Raw genomic sequence first — 14,956 nt, forward strand, 5'->3', positions numbered from 1 at the left:
GGTTACCCGGGCAGACTTAGACATTCGTCTCCCTGCTCACTTATCACTTACATGTGCACGATTCCCCCTCGGAACTGACGCCCCATGAAGACAAGGGACCTTCTCTTTCCAGCTACGTATCCCCATTGCTTAGAGCAGTATGAAGTACATGGTAGGTGCCTGATAAGCATTTCTTGATTGAATAATTGGGGCCTGCCATCATCTTTGTCTTCAGAATCTTAGGTGCCTTTGCCATCCCTCCGCCTCTCACCATCATCTGTAGGGTTTATTGCCATCGTCAGCAAGTATTACTGGAACCCGGGCCGTGTTTATCTGAGCAAGGCACTGGGGGAGACAGTGAGGGATGCCGGCGTGATGACAGGTCCTCCCTTGCGTCTGTTTCTAGGAACGCCGTGGAGGCAGCCTTGACATAAACGACGGACACTGTGGCCTGAGCATGGGCAGCGAAATGAATACCACCCTCATGCACCGGAGACACACCGACCCAGTGCAGCTGCAGGTGGCCGGGGTACGTGAACGTCCCTCTGGGCTCCCTGGAGGAGTGAGGGAGGCAGTTAGAGAGACGGTTGCTTCTCCGGGAACGATGCCAAACTGCACGGGGCTCAAACAGAGGTAGTGGGAACCCAGGTAGTGACCGTGCGGGGAGTGTTCCCGGCGGGGCTGGTCCCAGCCCCGCACAGTCCAGCCCCTTGTTCTCGGCCGGCCGGCGGCCTGGCCCGGTCCTTCTCCCATTTCTTGGCTCTGGTTCCGGTGGAGGGAGATGCGTTGCCTGGATCCCTCACTGATCCATCCTGACTCGGGTGCACGGGCACCGAGGGCTGTTAGTTTGGGCACTGCCGTTCTGTTTGTCACGTGAACAGAGTAGAAAGAGCACCTGTTGGCGTAGGGAGAGTCGTCCTCGAGGGTTCTCTTGGGGCCTGGGAGACTCTGTCAGCCCAAGTCCTGAGCCTCGACGATGACTCTTGGACTTGGAGCTCAGGCCGTGCAGCCGCATCTGCTTTCCGTTGCAGCGGGGTGCAATGTCTCCCGAGAGGCCCGCGTCAGCCTTCAGGGCAGGCTGCTCACAGAGGGCTTTGTCTGAATGTCAAAGCCAGCAGATTCCCGTCTGTGTGGCAGTGGCTCAGAGGCCGCCCAGCTCATAGGACCCCCCTGTGACTTCCCCCCACAGCGAGTGCGGTGGGCCCGGGCGCTGTATGACTTCGAGGCCCTGGAGGATGACGAGCTGGGATTCCGCTCCGGAGAGGTGGTCGAGGTCCTGGACAGCTCCAACCCGTCCTGGTGGACGGGCCGCCTGCACAACAAGCTGGGCCTCTTCCCTGCCAACTACGTGGCGCCCATGATCCGGTGAAGCCCTTCTCTGGGCCGGAGGCTTGTGTCTGAGCTGCCTGCAAGAGGAAGCAAGGAGGAAAGGCTGGAACTGCATGTGTGTGTGTGTGTGTGTGTGTGTGTGTGCACACATGCACACACATAAATGCCTGTGGATACACACATTTTATAATAGTAATTTATTGGCAGTTTAGTTGGTTAATTAGTTGATATGAAAGGAACTCAGGTGGAAGCTTATATTCATACTTGTTTTTCTGCCCCGCCAAGGGGTGTGCAGGAGGTGGGGACGCTTGGGGGAGGAGGGGGCAGGGAAGCTGAAACCCTTCCTCTCCTAAAGACGGCACCGCTTCCCCCTGGTCTCGGGAATTTTCAAGGAGCTGAGCAGAGAGCCACACCCGGAGCTGGACGCAGAACCCGGGGCGGGGCAGGACTCGGCGGGGCATGTTCTGGCTCACCTCACGCCCCACTCACCCCGAGGGTTTGCAGGGCAGCCTCCCGCCTGCTCTCCAAGGGAGAGGGTGCTGGGTTGAGAATTAGGGCGCAGCCGCTCAAGTCTGAGCTGGAGCGGCTGGGTGTGAGGCCTGGGCAAGGCCGGCACCTTCCTCTCCGTCAGTGGCTGCTCCTTGGCTGCTGCTCTTCCTGTGGCTGGAGAAACGGGGACACCGTGAGGGGCCACGCGCTGGGAAGTGAAGGGGCTTTCACACATGTCCCAGGGGCGTGCCTGGTGTACGCTGTGTCCCGGCTTCTAAGAGAGCAGCCGCTGGGTTGTGTAAAGTGCTCGGAGAAGCCCTGGCCCAGGATGCGGGTGGTGGAGTCATTGTTCTGTGGTTACAGGTGTCTCTTCAGGGCTCTGTTTGTTTTCTGTCTTGGTTTTCTGCGTTTTGAAGATGCCTTGCCCACCGGCTCAGAGAGAAGCCCACGCCACAAGAGCACTGACTAGTGATTGGCTAATTGTTGGTTGAACATGACCCTGGGCGGGGCCTGGCTTTCAGATGAGCTTCCTGTTCCCCTGACTGTTGGACCTGGGCTGGCACCTTCCCTCCACCCAGAGCCGCACCAGGGGAACCCACCCCAGTCTCTCAGCATCTCAGAGTGGACTGTGTCTCCCAGGACTCACCCCTGGGCATGAAACACACCAGCCAGGCTGGGGAAAGGGGCCCTGGGGAAGGACGCTCCGTGTCCTAGGCCAGTGGTCGGCAAACTCATTAGTCAGCAGAGCCAAATATCAACAGTACAACGATTGACATTTCTTTTGAGAGCCGAAAACCGACTTCTGCGCATGGGCCACGAAGTTTCAATCACACTGTATGTGCGCGCCCGCACATGGTATTTTGTAGAAGAGCCACACTCAAAGGGCCAAAGAGCCGCATGTGGCTTGCGAGCCGCAGTTTACCGACCACTGTCCTAGGGTAGCTGGCAGCACACCTCTGCGTGAGGGCACCTAGAAAGTTGTGTGTGTGTGTGTGTGTGTGTGTGTGTGTGTGTGTACACGCGCTGAGACGTGAAGAAAGGGTTGGGTTGAGTGTGTTAGTGAGGGGCATGTGGGGTGAGTGGGGGTCTGTTCCTTCTTCCTTAGTCCCTGCTGCTCTAAGGAGGGACGTGGACAACCATCATTGAAGGTGATATAAGCAGAAGAACGAGTTTGTGACTCAGAAGTAACTGTCAGTGTAATGCGGGCTCTGTCCCTTTGACTCTGAAGTCTACGATTCTCTGATCCCCACGACACCTTTAGAGAAAAACAGGACAAGAAGAGACTCCGTGGTGGGTCATGGGAGGGGAGAGAGAGTAGCCTGAGAGAAGCAGGGGGAGGCGAGCGTGTGTGAGGGGCATCTTGTAGCCTCTGAAAATGAAAGCACAGGGAGGAAAAAGTAGCAAAGACATTTCAAAAGATGAAGGAGCCGTGTGAGAGGCGCAGAGGGAGTGGAGGGAGCAAGAGGTTAAGTGGGACAGGCCAGGAAGACGCTGGAGTCAGCAGGCAGACGGCTCAGGAGGAGGGCGAGGGCGGAGGCAGGTGGGAGGAGGAATTGGAGCAGAGAGATGAACGCCAGCAGGTAGGGGCAAAGGCACCACAGGAATGAAGACAGAGCAGAGCAGAGGGGACTCAATCAGCTTTTTGGTGCGAGGCAATGTGAACACCGTATGGAAAATAAAAGCCAGAATTCATGTCTGATTTTACAGTATTTACAACCCATGCTTTAAACAGCCCACAAACCGGATCCGTCTGTCTGATTATGTGAGAATCAGCCCCAGTGAGGACAAAGTGAGAGCATTTGGTTCTGGCCTGGATTTCGTGCCTTGAAACACTTTTCAAGAAAGCGGTAATAAGACAAGGGCCCTTGTTTTGCGGGGCTGTGCCTGGTCACACACACACACACACACAGATAACACACATACACACACAGGTCACACACACATACACACACACAGATAACACACATACACACACACACAGATACACACACACACACACACAGATAACACACATACACACACAGAGTCACACACACATACACACACACAGATAACACACATACACACCCATAGATACACATACACACACAGAGATACACACATACACACACACACACACACACACAGGTCACACACACATACACACACATACATACACACACACACATAGATACACATACACACACAGAGATAACACACATACACACACAGGTCACACACACATACACACACACAGATAACACACATACACACACATACACACACACAGAGATACACACACAGATAACACACACACACACACAGATACACACACACACACACACACACACACACACACACACACGGCGCAGGAGGCTGACCACACAGTGTGGGCAGAGCTTTCCAGAACCCCTGGGACTGGGCCTTCTCTCCCCCCAGAGGCCACTGTGGGAGTCGTTTTAACTGAGGCGCCAAAATCGCCTGCTCATTAGGTGGCTCAGTTCAGAAGGAAGGTGCCACCCAGAGAACAAGGGCCGTAGGGACCAAGCTGAGAGGACAAGGTCAGCCAGGGGAGGGAGCTGACCCTCCTGGGCCCTGGTGCCGGCTGGGGGAGCCCCTGTGAGTGTGTCCACCCAATAGCACCTCAGCCCCAAGGCGCGTCCAGCAGTGCCTCGGGGCTGCACAACCAGGAAACAGCACACCGTCTCTGAATGCAGCTGCAATGCCCTGTGGGACTTGGGAGCGGGGAACTTCCAGCGAAAATCCAGTTCCTGTCGGACCAGTTGGGTTTCACCAACGGCATGCCGAGTTCCGCAAGCCGAGGCTCGCTGCGTTTCCAATGCCTGGCACCTGCCCCTGCCCACCCACTTTTAGACGGCCTTGGGGTGATCTAAGGCTGATGCTTCTCAAAGTAAATGTGACTGTGAGTTGCCTGGGGAGTGTGTAAAAACGCAGGTCCTGACTCAGTCCTGCCTTTCGACCAGTCTCAGAAGTTACGTTGCTTGGCCACGGACCACACTTTGAGCACAAGGACAGAGGACTTGGCAGTGAGCTAAACAGCTACTTGGACTTGGATCCCTTTTCTAGGGACATCAGGGCATCTTTCTTCTTTGCTAACAAATAAGTCACTTGGGCTGTGGGACAGAGAGACATGATTCAGAACTGTCATTATGACATCATATTTGGCTGCCCAGGTGACATATTATTATAACATCTTTATCTCCATCAAGAGTCAGGAAATTTTAGGGGGAGGGGCATTCAGGTGAAGTACAAACTGGGATTTCCAAATAGTATTGATTTTGAACGTGAGCAGAGGTCGCCGGACACGTTGAGAAAGCCTCAGGAAATCTGTAAACAAAATTGATTCCCATCATCGGGTGTGGGCCTGCTGGGCGGCAGGGGAATGGCCCATGTGACATCCTTAGGTCTGAGCCAGCCCAAAGCAAAACAGGCCGCATGGGAGGCAGACGGCACAGCCAGAACGTCTGCCGTTTGTCTGTCTGAAGTCCACAGTTCGGCCTACCTCTAGCAAGGCACGGGCATCAGAAAAACATCGTGTCGATTCTTTTTTTAAATACTGCTCAGGTTCCTTCACGTCTCTCCATGACCACAGCCATGCCAGCAACATCTCTCCCTTCGGCAACTGAGCCAGCCTCCTCCCCTTTCTCCCTGCCGCCCTTTTGCTCCCACGGCCTTCTCCACGCGGACAGCAGAGCAATCTGTAAACCAGGGATCTGATTGCATCACTCCCTTGCCCCTCACACTTGGGTTAAAGTGCAAAGTCCTAGTGTGGCCCTGTGAGGTCTGGCCCCTGCCTCCCTCCCCAGCCCCCTTCAGTGCCTCTCCCCTCCCTGCCTTCATGCTCCTGCCCCACTGGCCTTCACTCAGCCTCCAGATGGCCAAGGATTTGTCCCCACATCCTTTGCACCCGCTGTTCCCTCTACCTGGAATGCATCCCCTGTTCTTCACCTGGCTAATTGCTATGCATCTCCAGGTCTTGGTTTAAATGTCACTTTCTCAAATTGTTCTTTTCCGGCCCCTAATCTAAAACCATCCTTCCCATTACCAGGGGTGGGGAACCTTTTTTCTGCCAAGGGCCATTTGGATATTTAGAACATCTTTCACAGCCATACCAAATTATCAGCTTAAAAATTAGCCTGCTATATTTGGTCAAACATTTAATTAACTCACCCCTAATGTCATGGCAGGGCCAGACCACATGATTTCTCGGGCCTTACGTTAGACCGCCTCGTGGCTGCGGTGCTTTTCCTGGGTAGCCCTAGATGATGGCACTGGACTGGCCGTATGACTTAGACTGTAAGCTCCCTGGGGGCAGGGGGCATCTCTGTTTTGTAAACTGTTGTCTGCCCAGCCTCTAGCACTGTGCATGGCATACAGAAGCTCAATAAATATGTGTTTAATGAAGGAGGTGGGCAGTGGCTGTCAAGACCCAGTCTACAGGGAATATTAAAATATTCACATCTTAAATGGCCAGATCATTCCATAAACATTTCTCGAGGTAGTTAAAGAACAAGAATGCAGTGTGAGGGAGCACAGCTCCCAGCTTTTCCCCTCTAAGTCAAAATGCCTGTGTAAACAGACACACACACACACTCACCCTCACCCTCCCATCTACCCTCTGTGTGGATTTCCACATGCAGATGAAGCCAGGACGTCAGTGGGGTCAGATTCCATGCTATTCACAGAAGCCAGACCGTACATAATGAGGGCCTGTGTCTGCTGTGGGGACCGAGGCCCCAGCCAGCCTGATCTGTGTCCTCTGCAGCACAGGTTCTTCCAGGTATGGCCCTACCCAGGGTCATTTGTGAACACATCCTGATGTGGGCAATTCCGTTTCCACAGGTCAGAATTCCCCAGGGTGGGCAGCGAGGGGCGCCTCCCTCCCCCTGCTCCGTCTGACCTGGTTATGGGGAGTTGCTAGGTAACCGCTAGTCAGCCTCTGCTTCCCACGCCGAAAGGAGGGTTGGTTACCATGGCAAGTCCAGATGAGATGGGGCGTGCAGGGGAAAGCGAGTGCTGGCCAGGAGTTCTGCAGCCTGGATTCTGCCCGCACTCCCTCTGGGCCAGTGGGCCTTAGGGACGTGTCTTCATCCCTCTGGGCCTGAGTGTCCTTACCAGTCAAATAAAGGAGACGCTGGGCTCTTGCTCTGAATCGCTGATGCATGCAGCCAGCATAAACTAAACAAACATTGGCGTCCCATGCACCCCAGTGGAGAAGGCACCAGCTTTGAGTCAGACAGACCAGGGTTCCCGTCCAGACTCTGCCACTGACTGTGTGAGCCTGGACAAGTCACTTGACCTCTCTGAGGTCATGTAGAGAGCCAGAGCCAATAGCACGGAGTTGTCATGAGGAGGAAACACAGAATAGGAACTGCTTGGTAAGGGCTCAGCAATGGTGGGCAGCCCCGCTATGCCTTCCAGATGGCTGAAGCAGCCTTCTTTACCTAACCCCCCACCCCCAGGGACATTTTCCTACAAAGGCCTCCCCCTCCCACTTTATAACTCGCCTGTCCTATAGTCAGTCCTGCTCAAGGAAAATCTCTCTGCTTCGGTCAAACTGGTAACTTGCTGCTGGAGTAAATCAATTTGGAGAGAGGACCCCTCCCTCGGCCTCGCCCACCCTCGTCCAGGTGATGGCTGCCTGTAGGGGTGGCCAGCAGGGAACAGTGCTGAGGGTGTTGGCCAAATAAAGGAATGGTTCTTTGTTTAAATGTATTTTTCAAGTACAGTTGACATACGATATTATGTTAGTTTCAGGTGTACAACATGGTGGCTAGACATGTACATACCTTACAAAGCGATCTGCTGATGAGTCTAGTGCCCACCTGGCACCCTACACAGTTAGTACAATGTTATTGACTATATTCCTGACGCTGTACTTTACATCCCCAGGACTATTTTCATCACTGGCCATTGTACCTCTTAATCCCTTAGATCTTTTTCACCCACTCTCCAGCCCCGCTCCTGCCTGGCAACCAGCAGTTGCAGCATTCTTGACAAGAGCCAAGATTGGGAAGTAACTTAGGTGTCCATTGATAAATGAATGGATAAAGAAGAAGGGGTATGTATATATAATGGAATATTATTCAGCCATTTAAAAAAAGTGAAATCTTGCTATTTGCGACATGAGCAGACCTAGAGGATAATATACTAAGTGAAATAAGTCAGAGAAAGGCAAGTGCTTGATCATTTCACTGACATGTGGAATCTAAAAATAAATGAACAAATACAATAGAAACAAACTCATAGAAAGAGACCAAAGGAGTGAATCTTGCAGGGAGAAGTGCAGGCCAGACCGAGGGGTCGGCAGCAGCTGGAGCCACCACCTGCCTGCCTCTGGGCTCCCCGCCCTTACCCACCAGCCCACCTGACCGGGCACTTTCTCTACTGGAAAACCGTTCCCCTGCCGTCCTTGGCTTGGTGCCAGCTGCCTCCCGAAGGCGGGGAGGAGAGATGGAGGCAGGACCTGTGGGCTGCTCTGCAATGCCCCTGCCTTTCTATGGACCTGCGTCCACATCCTCACCAGCCTGCGAGGGCAGGGACAAAGCCATGTCCTTCCCAGTCTTCCTTGGGTCTAACCGTCCCTCTCCTGACATGTGCTCCTCGGGCCTTGCCCTAGACAGGGGTGCACTGAGGGTCCGTGCCCTGGGACATTTAGGTTTCAGTCTCCAAAGACAGGAATGAGCAGACACCAAGTAGATAGATAATTGCAGCTCCACCACCTTGTTTGAGGTCAGAGCTGTTTTAAAAATGTGTCCTCGAATAGTCCAGACACACCCCAGTTCCCCGGCACTGCCAGCGGGTGGGAGAAGAGGGTGTTTCGTCAGCAGCTCGGAGCCCTACGGGTAAAGGTTGCTCCAGACACCTGCTCAGCTCCCAGGGTGCGCCGCTCCAGGAATTCCCCGTGGCCGTGCTGCTGCCCTGAGGAACAGCGCCAGCCTGTAAGGGATGACTGAAGCGGACTAAGAATGAGTGACAGGGAGGGGCAGCAAAACCCAGGAATCGGGGTGTCCAGGAAGCGGGGGCAGTTGCAAAGTGGTTGGGGAGAGGAGCCCCTATGTTTCAAAGTTGCAGATACAACAAAGCCCCCAAGTCTGGAAGGCCTGGGAGGGCAGGAGTGTGCCGAGCACGTAACAAGAGCTCAATAAATCCCCCCTGGAAGGAGAGGTGAAGGCCTCAATGAGTCATGTCCAGCAGGGGAGAAGCCCAGTGAGTTCATTTCTCAGGCCAGAGGAGCAGGTCAGAAGTGAAAGCTGTTCAACTAGTTCGGTCCGAGGACCTACCCGCCTCCCTCACGGCGCCCACGGCAGCCCCTGCCCTGTTCTCACATCCTCTCTGGGAACAGCAGCAACGAGCCCGGGTTTCGCAGGGGCGCGAGAGAGCCTCGACGTTTTATAATAGCACTCGTGACACAAGTTGCCACCGAGGGGAAGTCAGCCCTGGGAACTCACCTGAGCATAGATCAAGAGGCGGGCTATTTGGGGACTCGCATTACCCGGATGGCCTGGGATGAACACAGCTCCGATTGCTGTTAACTACAAGGTGTCCTATCGTCACTGCTCACGCAGCCAGCAGTGCGCTGTGGGTGAGGGGAAGGCGAGTGAGAGCCAAGTTCCCAAGCAGGAGGGAGGGGCACAATTCCTTGCCAAGGAAGGAGGAGGTGCGATTTCTCAGGAAGGCCCAGTCACCTTGCCCCCGTGGCCTCAGTGAGGAGCCCCACCTCGCTCAGGGAAACTCCAGACCGAAGGCAGGAGGAGCCCGTGGAGAGCCAGAGGCCTCCTGGGATGCCACCATTCGGGGAATGTCCCCAGGCACCACAGGACCTGTGGCTAAAAGGAATGGTTTCCTGGCTGATAAGGCTCTTCAGGGTCTCGGTAATGAAGCTCCGAGTGCTCAGCTGGGTGGCAGGGTGGGAGGCCCGGGGCTCGGGCTGGGTGCACAGGTCCCGGCATTTCCACTTGCAGCGGATGGATAACCTTGAACAGACCTCCCGGAGCCTCAGTGAATTCATCTGTAACACCGGACAGCAATCACTTTCACAGTCTACTTCCCCAGATCGGGGCAGTCAGATCAGATAACTGTACATTAAAATACCTCCACAGCCTGAAACCGCTCGGCAAAGGCCACTGTGTCACTTACCAACCAGCCCTGTAAAGACGGGGTATCTGACCCCCCGCTAAACAAGGGGAGCCACCACAGCAGCTGGCTGGCATGTCTGATGCCTCTTCCTTCCTTAGAGACATGCGTGTTGTCTAGTACACATCAACTGCTCAGAAATGTTGATTGGATACATACGGCATTGGTGTGTAAAGGGAAACATTGCAGAAAGTCCACAGTGTGTTTCAATCAGATCTAAGTAAGATTTTGTCCGATGTGAACTGTCGCTCAAGTATTCTACTCAGATTCTCACCTTCTGTCCTATTCCACTTTGTGTCAGATAACATTTGTGCTCCTTCAGAGCAAAACCATGTCTTAATCATCGCACATGGGCCAGGACTTGGTCTTGATCGGAGCTGCATCCCCAGCGCGCAGAACATGCCCTTGTGCTCAGTAAGGCTCAATAAGGATATGGTGAATGAAAGAATGGTTTGCAACCTATAGTATAAGGCTAAGCATTCGGCAGATGTTTGTTGAATGAATAAGTTACTAAATAAGGGGAACACTGTCTTTTACTAAGGTCCATTTCCAGCGCTCTCAACACAGGCGGCGAAACAAAGGGGTAGGTAGTCAGGCTCTGGAGTCAGATGGTCCAGCTTTTAATCCCGGCTCTTCTTTACTAGCTGGGCAACCTAGAGTGAGCTCCTGAACCTCTCTGTGCTTCAGTTTTCTCACCTGTAAAAGGGGGATAATAATAATTTTTCCAATAGGGTTTTATGAATCCACTTGGAGGATACTTAAAATATTTAGCACAGTGCCTGGCACATAGTAACTGCTGCTATTTTTTAGTGACCATATAACTCTCTTAATAACCTTCATGGCTCCTCTCTAGCTATAGAATAAGATCTAGAGTCAAGGTCCCCACAATTTGGCCCCGATGTCCCTTCCTTCCGGGCCCACTTACCCACACTTGAACACCAACTACCCTTCACTGGCTTCCAGACCCTCCTCTAACTGATGTATATCCATTAGCTTGTTTCCTTTCTCACACGGCCCTGGACTTATTATTGCCCATATTTCACTGATGATGTGACCAAGGCTCAGAAAGGGGAAGTGGCTCCTCACTCAGGGACACACAGCTTATCCCAGGAAAGTGGGACTCCATTCCAGGACTCTCTGACATGAAAGCTCATGCTCCTAGTCACCGGCCTCTGAAATGCTTGCCATGCACAGTGTGACCTATGAACCAGCACTGCCAGCCCTACCCGGGAGCTTGCTAGAAATGGAGACCCTCGGGCCCCACCTCACACCTACTGAACCAGAATCTCAATTTTAGCAAGATTCCCCAGGTGCCTCCTAAGCACAGTCAAGTTTTAGAATCACGGTTGTAAACCACTTTCTACCAGTCAGACAGAACTAATTAAATCAAATACACGATCTCATTTAACCCCTACACCAATCTGAGAGCTCATAGGAGGTCAGAATTATTATCCCTTTTTACAGATGGGGACACTAAGGCTCTGAGGGTTAAGTGCAGCCATGCGCCACTCGACAACAGGGATGCATTCAGAGAAATGCGTCCTTAGGTGATTGTGTCATTGTGCAGACATCATAGAGCATTTGCACAAGCCTAGATGGGACAGCCTACTACACACCTAGGTTATATGGATAGCCTATGGCTCCTAGGCTACAAGCCTGTACAGCATGTGACTGCAAAAGAACATGAGATTAAATCAAACGCAAGAGAAAATGGTATAGTCAAGACACAGGTAAACATAAGCTGTATGAGGCTGCGGCTAGAAGAACACAGCATGCTATTTTACAGCAAACTTTGGGTGTTTTTTATAAGTAGAAAGTACACTCTAAAATAACAATAAAAAGTACAGTAAATACATAAACCAGTAACATAGTCATTTAGTATCAGGACCAAGTGTTGTGTACTGCATATAACTGTATTGCTGTGCTTTTATACCACTGGCAGCGCAGTAGATGTGTTTACACCAGCATCACCACAAACACACGAGTAACCCGTTGCACCACGACCTCACCATGGCTACGACACTCGGCTATAGGAACTTTTCAGCTCATTATAATCTTACTAGAGGCCTGATGCACAAAATTTGTGCAAGGGTAGGCCTTCGCAGCCCCAGCTGCCTCCCAGCCCCGGCTGCCAGGGCCCTCGTAGCCCCAGCTGCCTTGCAGCCCTGTGGCCCTGCCCCCTGCTCGCACCCGCCTTGGCCTGGTGCTGCCTGCATCTGCCGCCACACACACCATCGGTTCCCCGGCTCCGCGGAGCCCCCCAATTGATCGCCCCAAGGAGGGTGGCCTGGGCCTCCTAGCACCCGCCTTGGCTGACCTGGCACCAGTGCATGTTATAGTGTGGTCATCCAGACGGTTATCCTGCTGTTTGGTCAATTTGCATATTATGCTTTCATTATTATAGACTAGAGGCCCAGTGCACAAAATTCATGCTCTGGGCGGGGGGTGTCCCTTAGCCCGGCCTGCACCCTCTCCAATTTGGGACCCCTCAGGGGATGTCTGACTGCCAGTTTAGGCCCGATCCCACAGTCTGACATCCCTCTCACAATCCGGGACTGCTGGCTCCTAACCACTCGCCTGCCTGCCAGCCTGATTGCCCCTTAACCACTCCCCTGCTGGCCTGATTGACGCCTAACTGCTCCCCTGCCAGCCCAATCGCCCCCAACTGCTCCCCCCTGCCGTGACCCACCTCCTCTGCTGGGACCTGCCTCCCCTGCGCGAGGCAGCGGAGTCGCCGGGACCAACCTTCTCTGTGCCACACAGAGCTGAGGGACCCTCAGGCCTCACCATGAGGAGCGGCTGCCGGGCCCCGGCTCTGCTGTGCACACGGCCATCTTGTGGTGGCCATTTTGTGGTGGCCATCTTGTGATGACTAGCGCACAAGGGCATGAGGACCACCTAGGCTTTTATTAGTATAGATGGGACTGCTAACATCCATCATTGACCAAATTGTCACTAAGAGGCCCGTGACTGTACCTTGAACTGAACCCACGTGTACCTGATACCAGCCTCATGCTCTGACACACTCAATCTCAACTCTCTCTGCCTAGAATGTCCTTGCTCTCTCTCCCCTTGAATTCTCATCCTTTTAGGCTCCACTCAAAATCCCTTCCTGCCAGGTGAAGCCCTTCTTACCCACATCCCATTGGATAGCTTAATTACTCCTCCCCTCAGAGTCCCCACAGCCTCCTGCACATACCTGTCTCTTGGCCCCAATTCATTCTCTCTCTTTTTTTTTTTTTTCAATTAGAGTTGACATACAATATTATATTCGTTTCAGGTGTACAACATAGTGATGAGACATTTAGATACCTTCCAAAGTGACCACCCTGACAGGTCTCGTACCCGTATCTGACACCACCCATAGTTATTACAATATTATTGACTATATTCTCTACGCTGTACTTTACATCCCCTGTCAGTCTTTTTTAAAGAAATCTGTGCTGAGCCAGGCACATAGTAGGCCTCGAGTAAATGCTTGCTTCCAGGGCACAAGTCATTAGGAAACAAACTAAATGCCCCCCAGTCTAAAGATGAAAGTTTGTCTATACTGACAAGTGGAGTGTTAGCAGGAGTGAGGCTTGCCAATACCCAAGAGTAGAAAAAGGACACAGGTACAGTGACAAGCACCTCGTTACTCACCACTCCGATCTTTGGGCTGACTCAGGATGGCAGAACTGACTTAAAAAAAAAAAAACTTTTAAAAATGTGTTTTTTATTGATTTTTAGAGAGAGAGGGATAGAGAGATAGAAACATCCATGAGAGAGAAACATTGTCGATCAGCTGCCTCCTGCATGCCCCGCACTGGGGATTGAGCCCGTAACCCTGGTATGTGCCCTGCCTGACCAGGAATTGAACCAGTGACCACTTGGTTCATGGGTCGACACTCAACCACTGAGCCACACCAGCCAGGCAGAACTGACTATTGTAACAAAATTTGCTTATATTTGAAAATCTAATCCTCATTTTATTTTAAGACCATCAAAAGGAAACCTATTCAAATTCCCTGGGTTAAAATCAGGTCCCAAATCCTGTCATTTCACAAGAGAAATAAAATAGACAAAAGTGCTTTTAATGTAGGGCAAAGAGCTCTGAGACAGAGAACCCCAAGGGCTGTTTCTCTTCACAGGGAGCGTGGGCAAACCACATGTTTCCAAGCCTCAATTTCCTCATCTGGAAATGAGGGGTTGGACTAGTTTCTGAAGCTCTAAGATGCTGTGCTATAAAATGAGGGAAATGTGAGCCCTTGGTTGCTATGATCTGAAAATATTTTGAATGTAGAGGATCAAATGTACAGTCGTGCTTGAACAAAATAATATGTTAATGACTAAGAAGAGTCTATTGAATCCAGTGGGAAACAGCAGAGCTGCTGCTGGGGGTGGTGATGTGTGTGTGTGTGTGTGTGTGTGTGTGTGTGTGTGTGTGTGTGTGTGTGGTGTCTCCTCATGTGCGGCTTTCTTCCTTGAGCTCAAACATCTATTTTGAATCACTAATATGGTAATCAGGCCTCTGGCAGCCTATCTTGCCCAAACACACATACACACGCACGCACACGCACACACATGCCCACTCCACTTCAAATTAAAATGGGGTGAAATTCCACCACTGCTGCCTGCTTACTAGTACATCCTTGCTGCATTTGGGTGGGTTTTGTTTTGTGTTTTTTTTTTAAAGAAATTTTTATCGTGGTGCAGGTGTTGAATTGACGGCTTCTGAAGGGAGGCCGCTGATCTCTGAAATGGGACGCGTGGGCCTGGGGCTGGGGGTTTTATTATCATTTTCCTTGTGCACACTACCCGCCCCTTACCATCCAGTCCAGCATCGGGGCCCCAGGCTCTCCAACCGGGAGAGGTCAGATCCGCAGCCCCAGAAGCGCCCCGGCCCAGCACGTGCTCGGGCCTCCCCGCGGGGGGGGGGGGTTGGGGGGGACATGACCGCGCACCTGCGACGCCTCTGGCTCTGGCTCCGCGGGAGGGTGAGCTCCCCAACCTTGCTCCCACGAAGCGTCTGGCCGGGGAGGTG

General features: G+C 52.6%; 1 protein-coding gene across 4 annotated transcripts in view; it reads left to right on the forward strand.

Annotated features, from left to right (window-relative positions):
• Positions 1 to 1,472, forward strand: part of GRAP2 (GRB2 related adaptor protein 2) — a 69,043-nt gene extending 67,571 nt beyond the window's left edge. For all 4 annotated transcript variants that reach the window (XM_028149961.2, XM_054719550.1, XM_054719549.1 and 1 more), the window contains 2 exons: positions 386 to 508; positions 1,169 to 1,472. In XM_028149961.2, the coding sequence (XP_028005762.1) occupies positions 386 to 508; positions 1,169 to 1,348 (303 nt within the window). In that variant the 3' untranslated portion in view covers positions 1,349 to 1,472. The remainder of the gene's footprint in view (positions 1 to 385; positions 509 to 1,168) is intronic.
• The last annotated feature ends 13,484 nt before the right edge of the window (positions 1,473 to 14,956 follow it).

The sequence above is a fragment of the Eptesicus fuscus genome, chromosome 7, assembly GCF_027574615.1.
Source record: "Eptesicus fuscus isolate TK198812 chromosome 7, DD_ASM_mEF_20220401, whole genome shotgun sequence".
In the NCBI taxonomy this organism is placed as follows: Eukaryota; Metazoa; Chordata; class Mammalia; order Chiroptera; family Vespertilionidae; genus Eptesicus; species Eptesicus fuscus.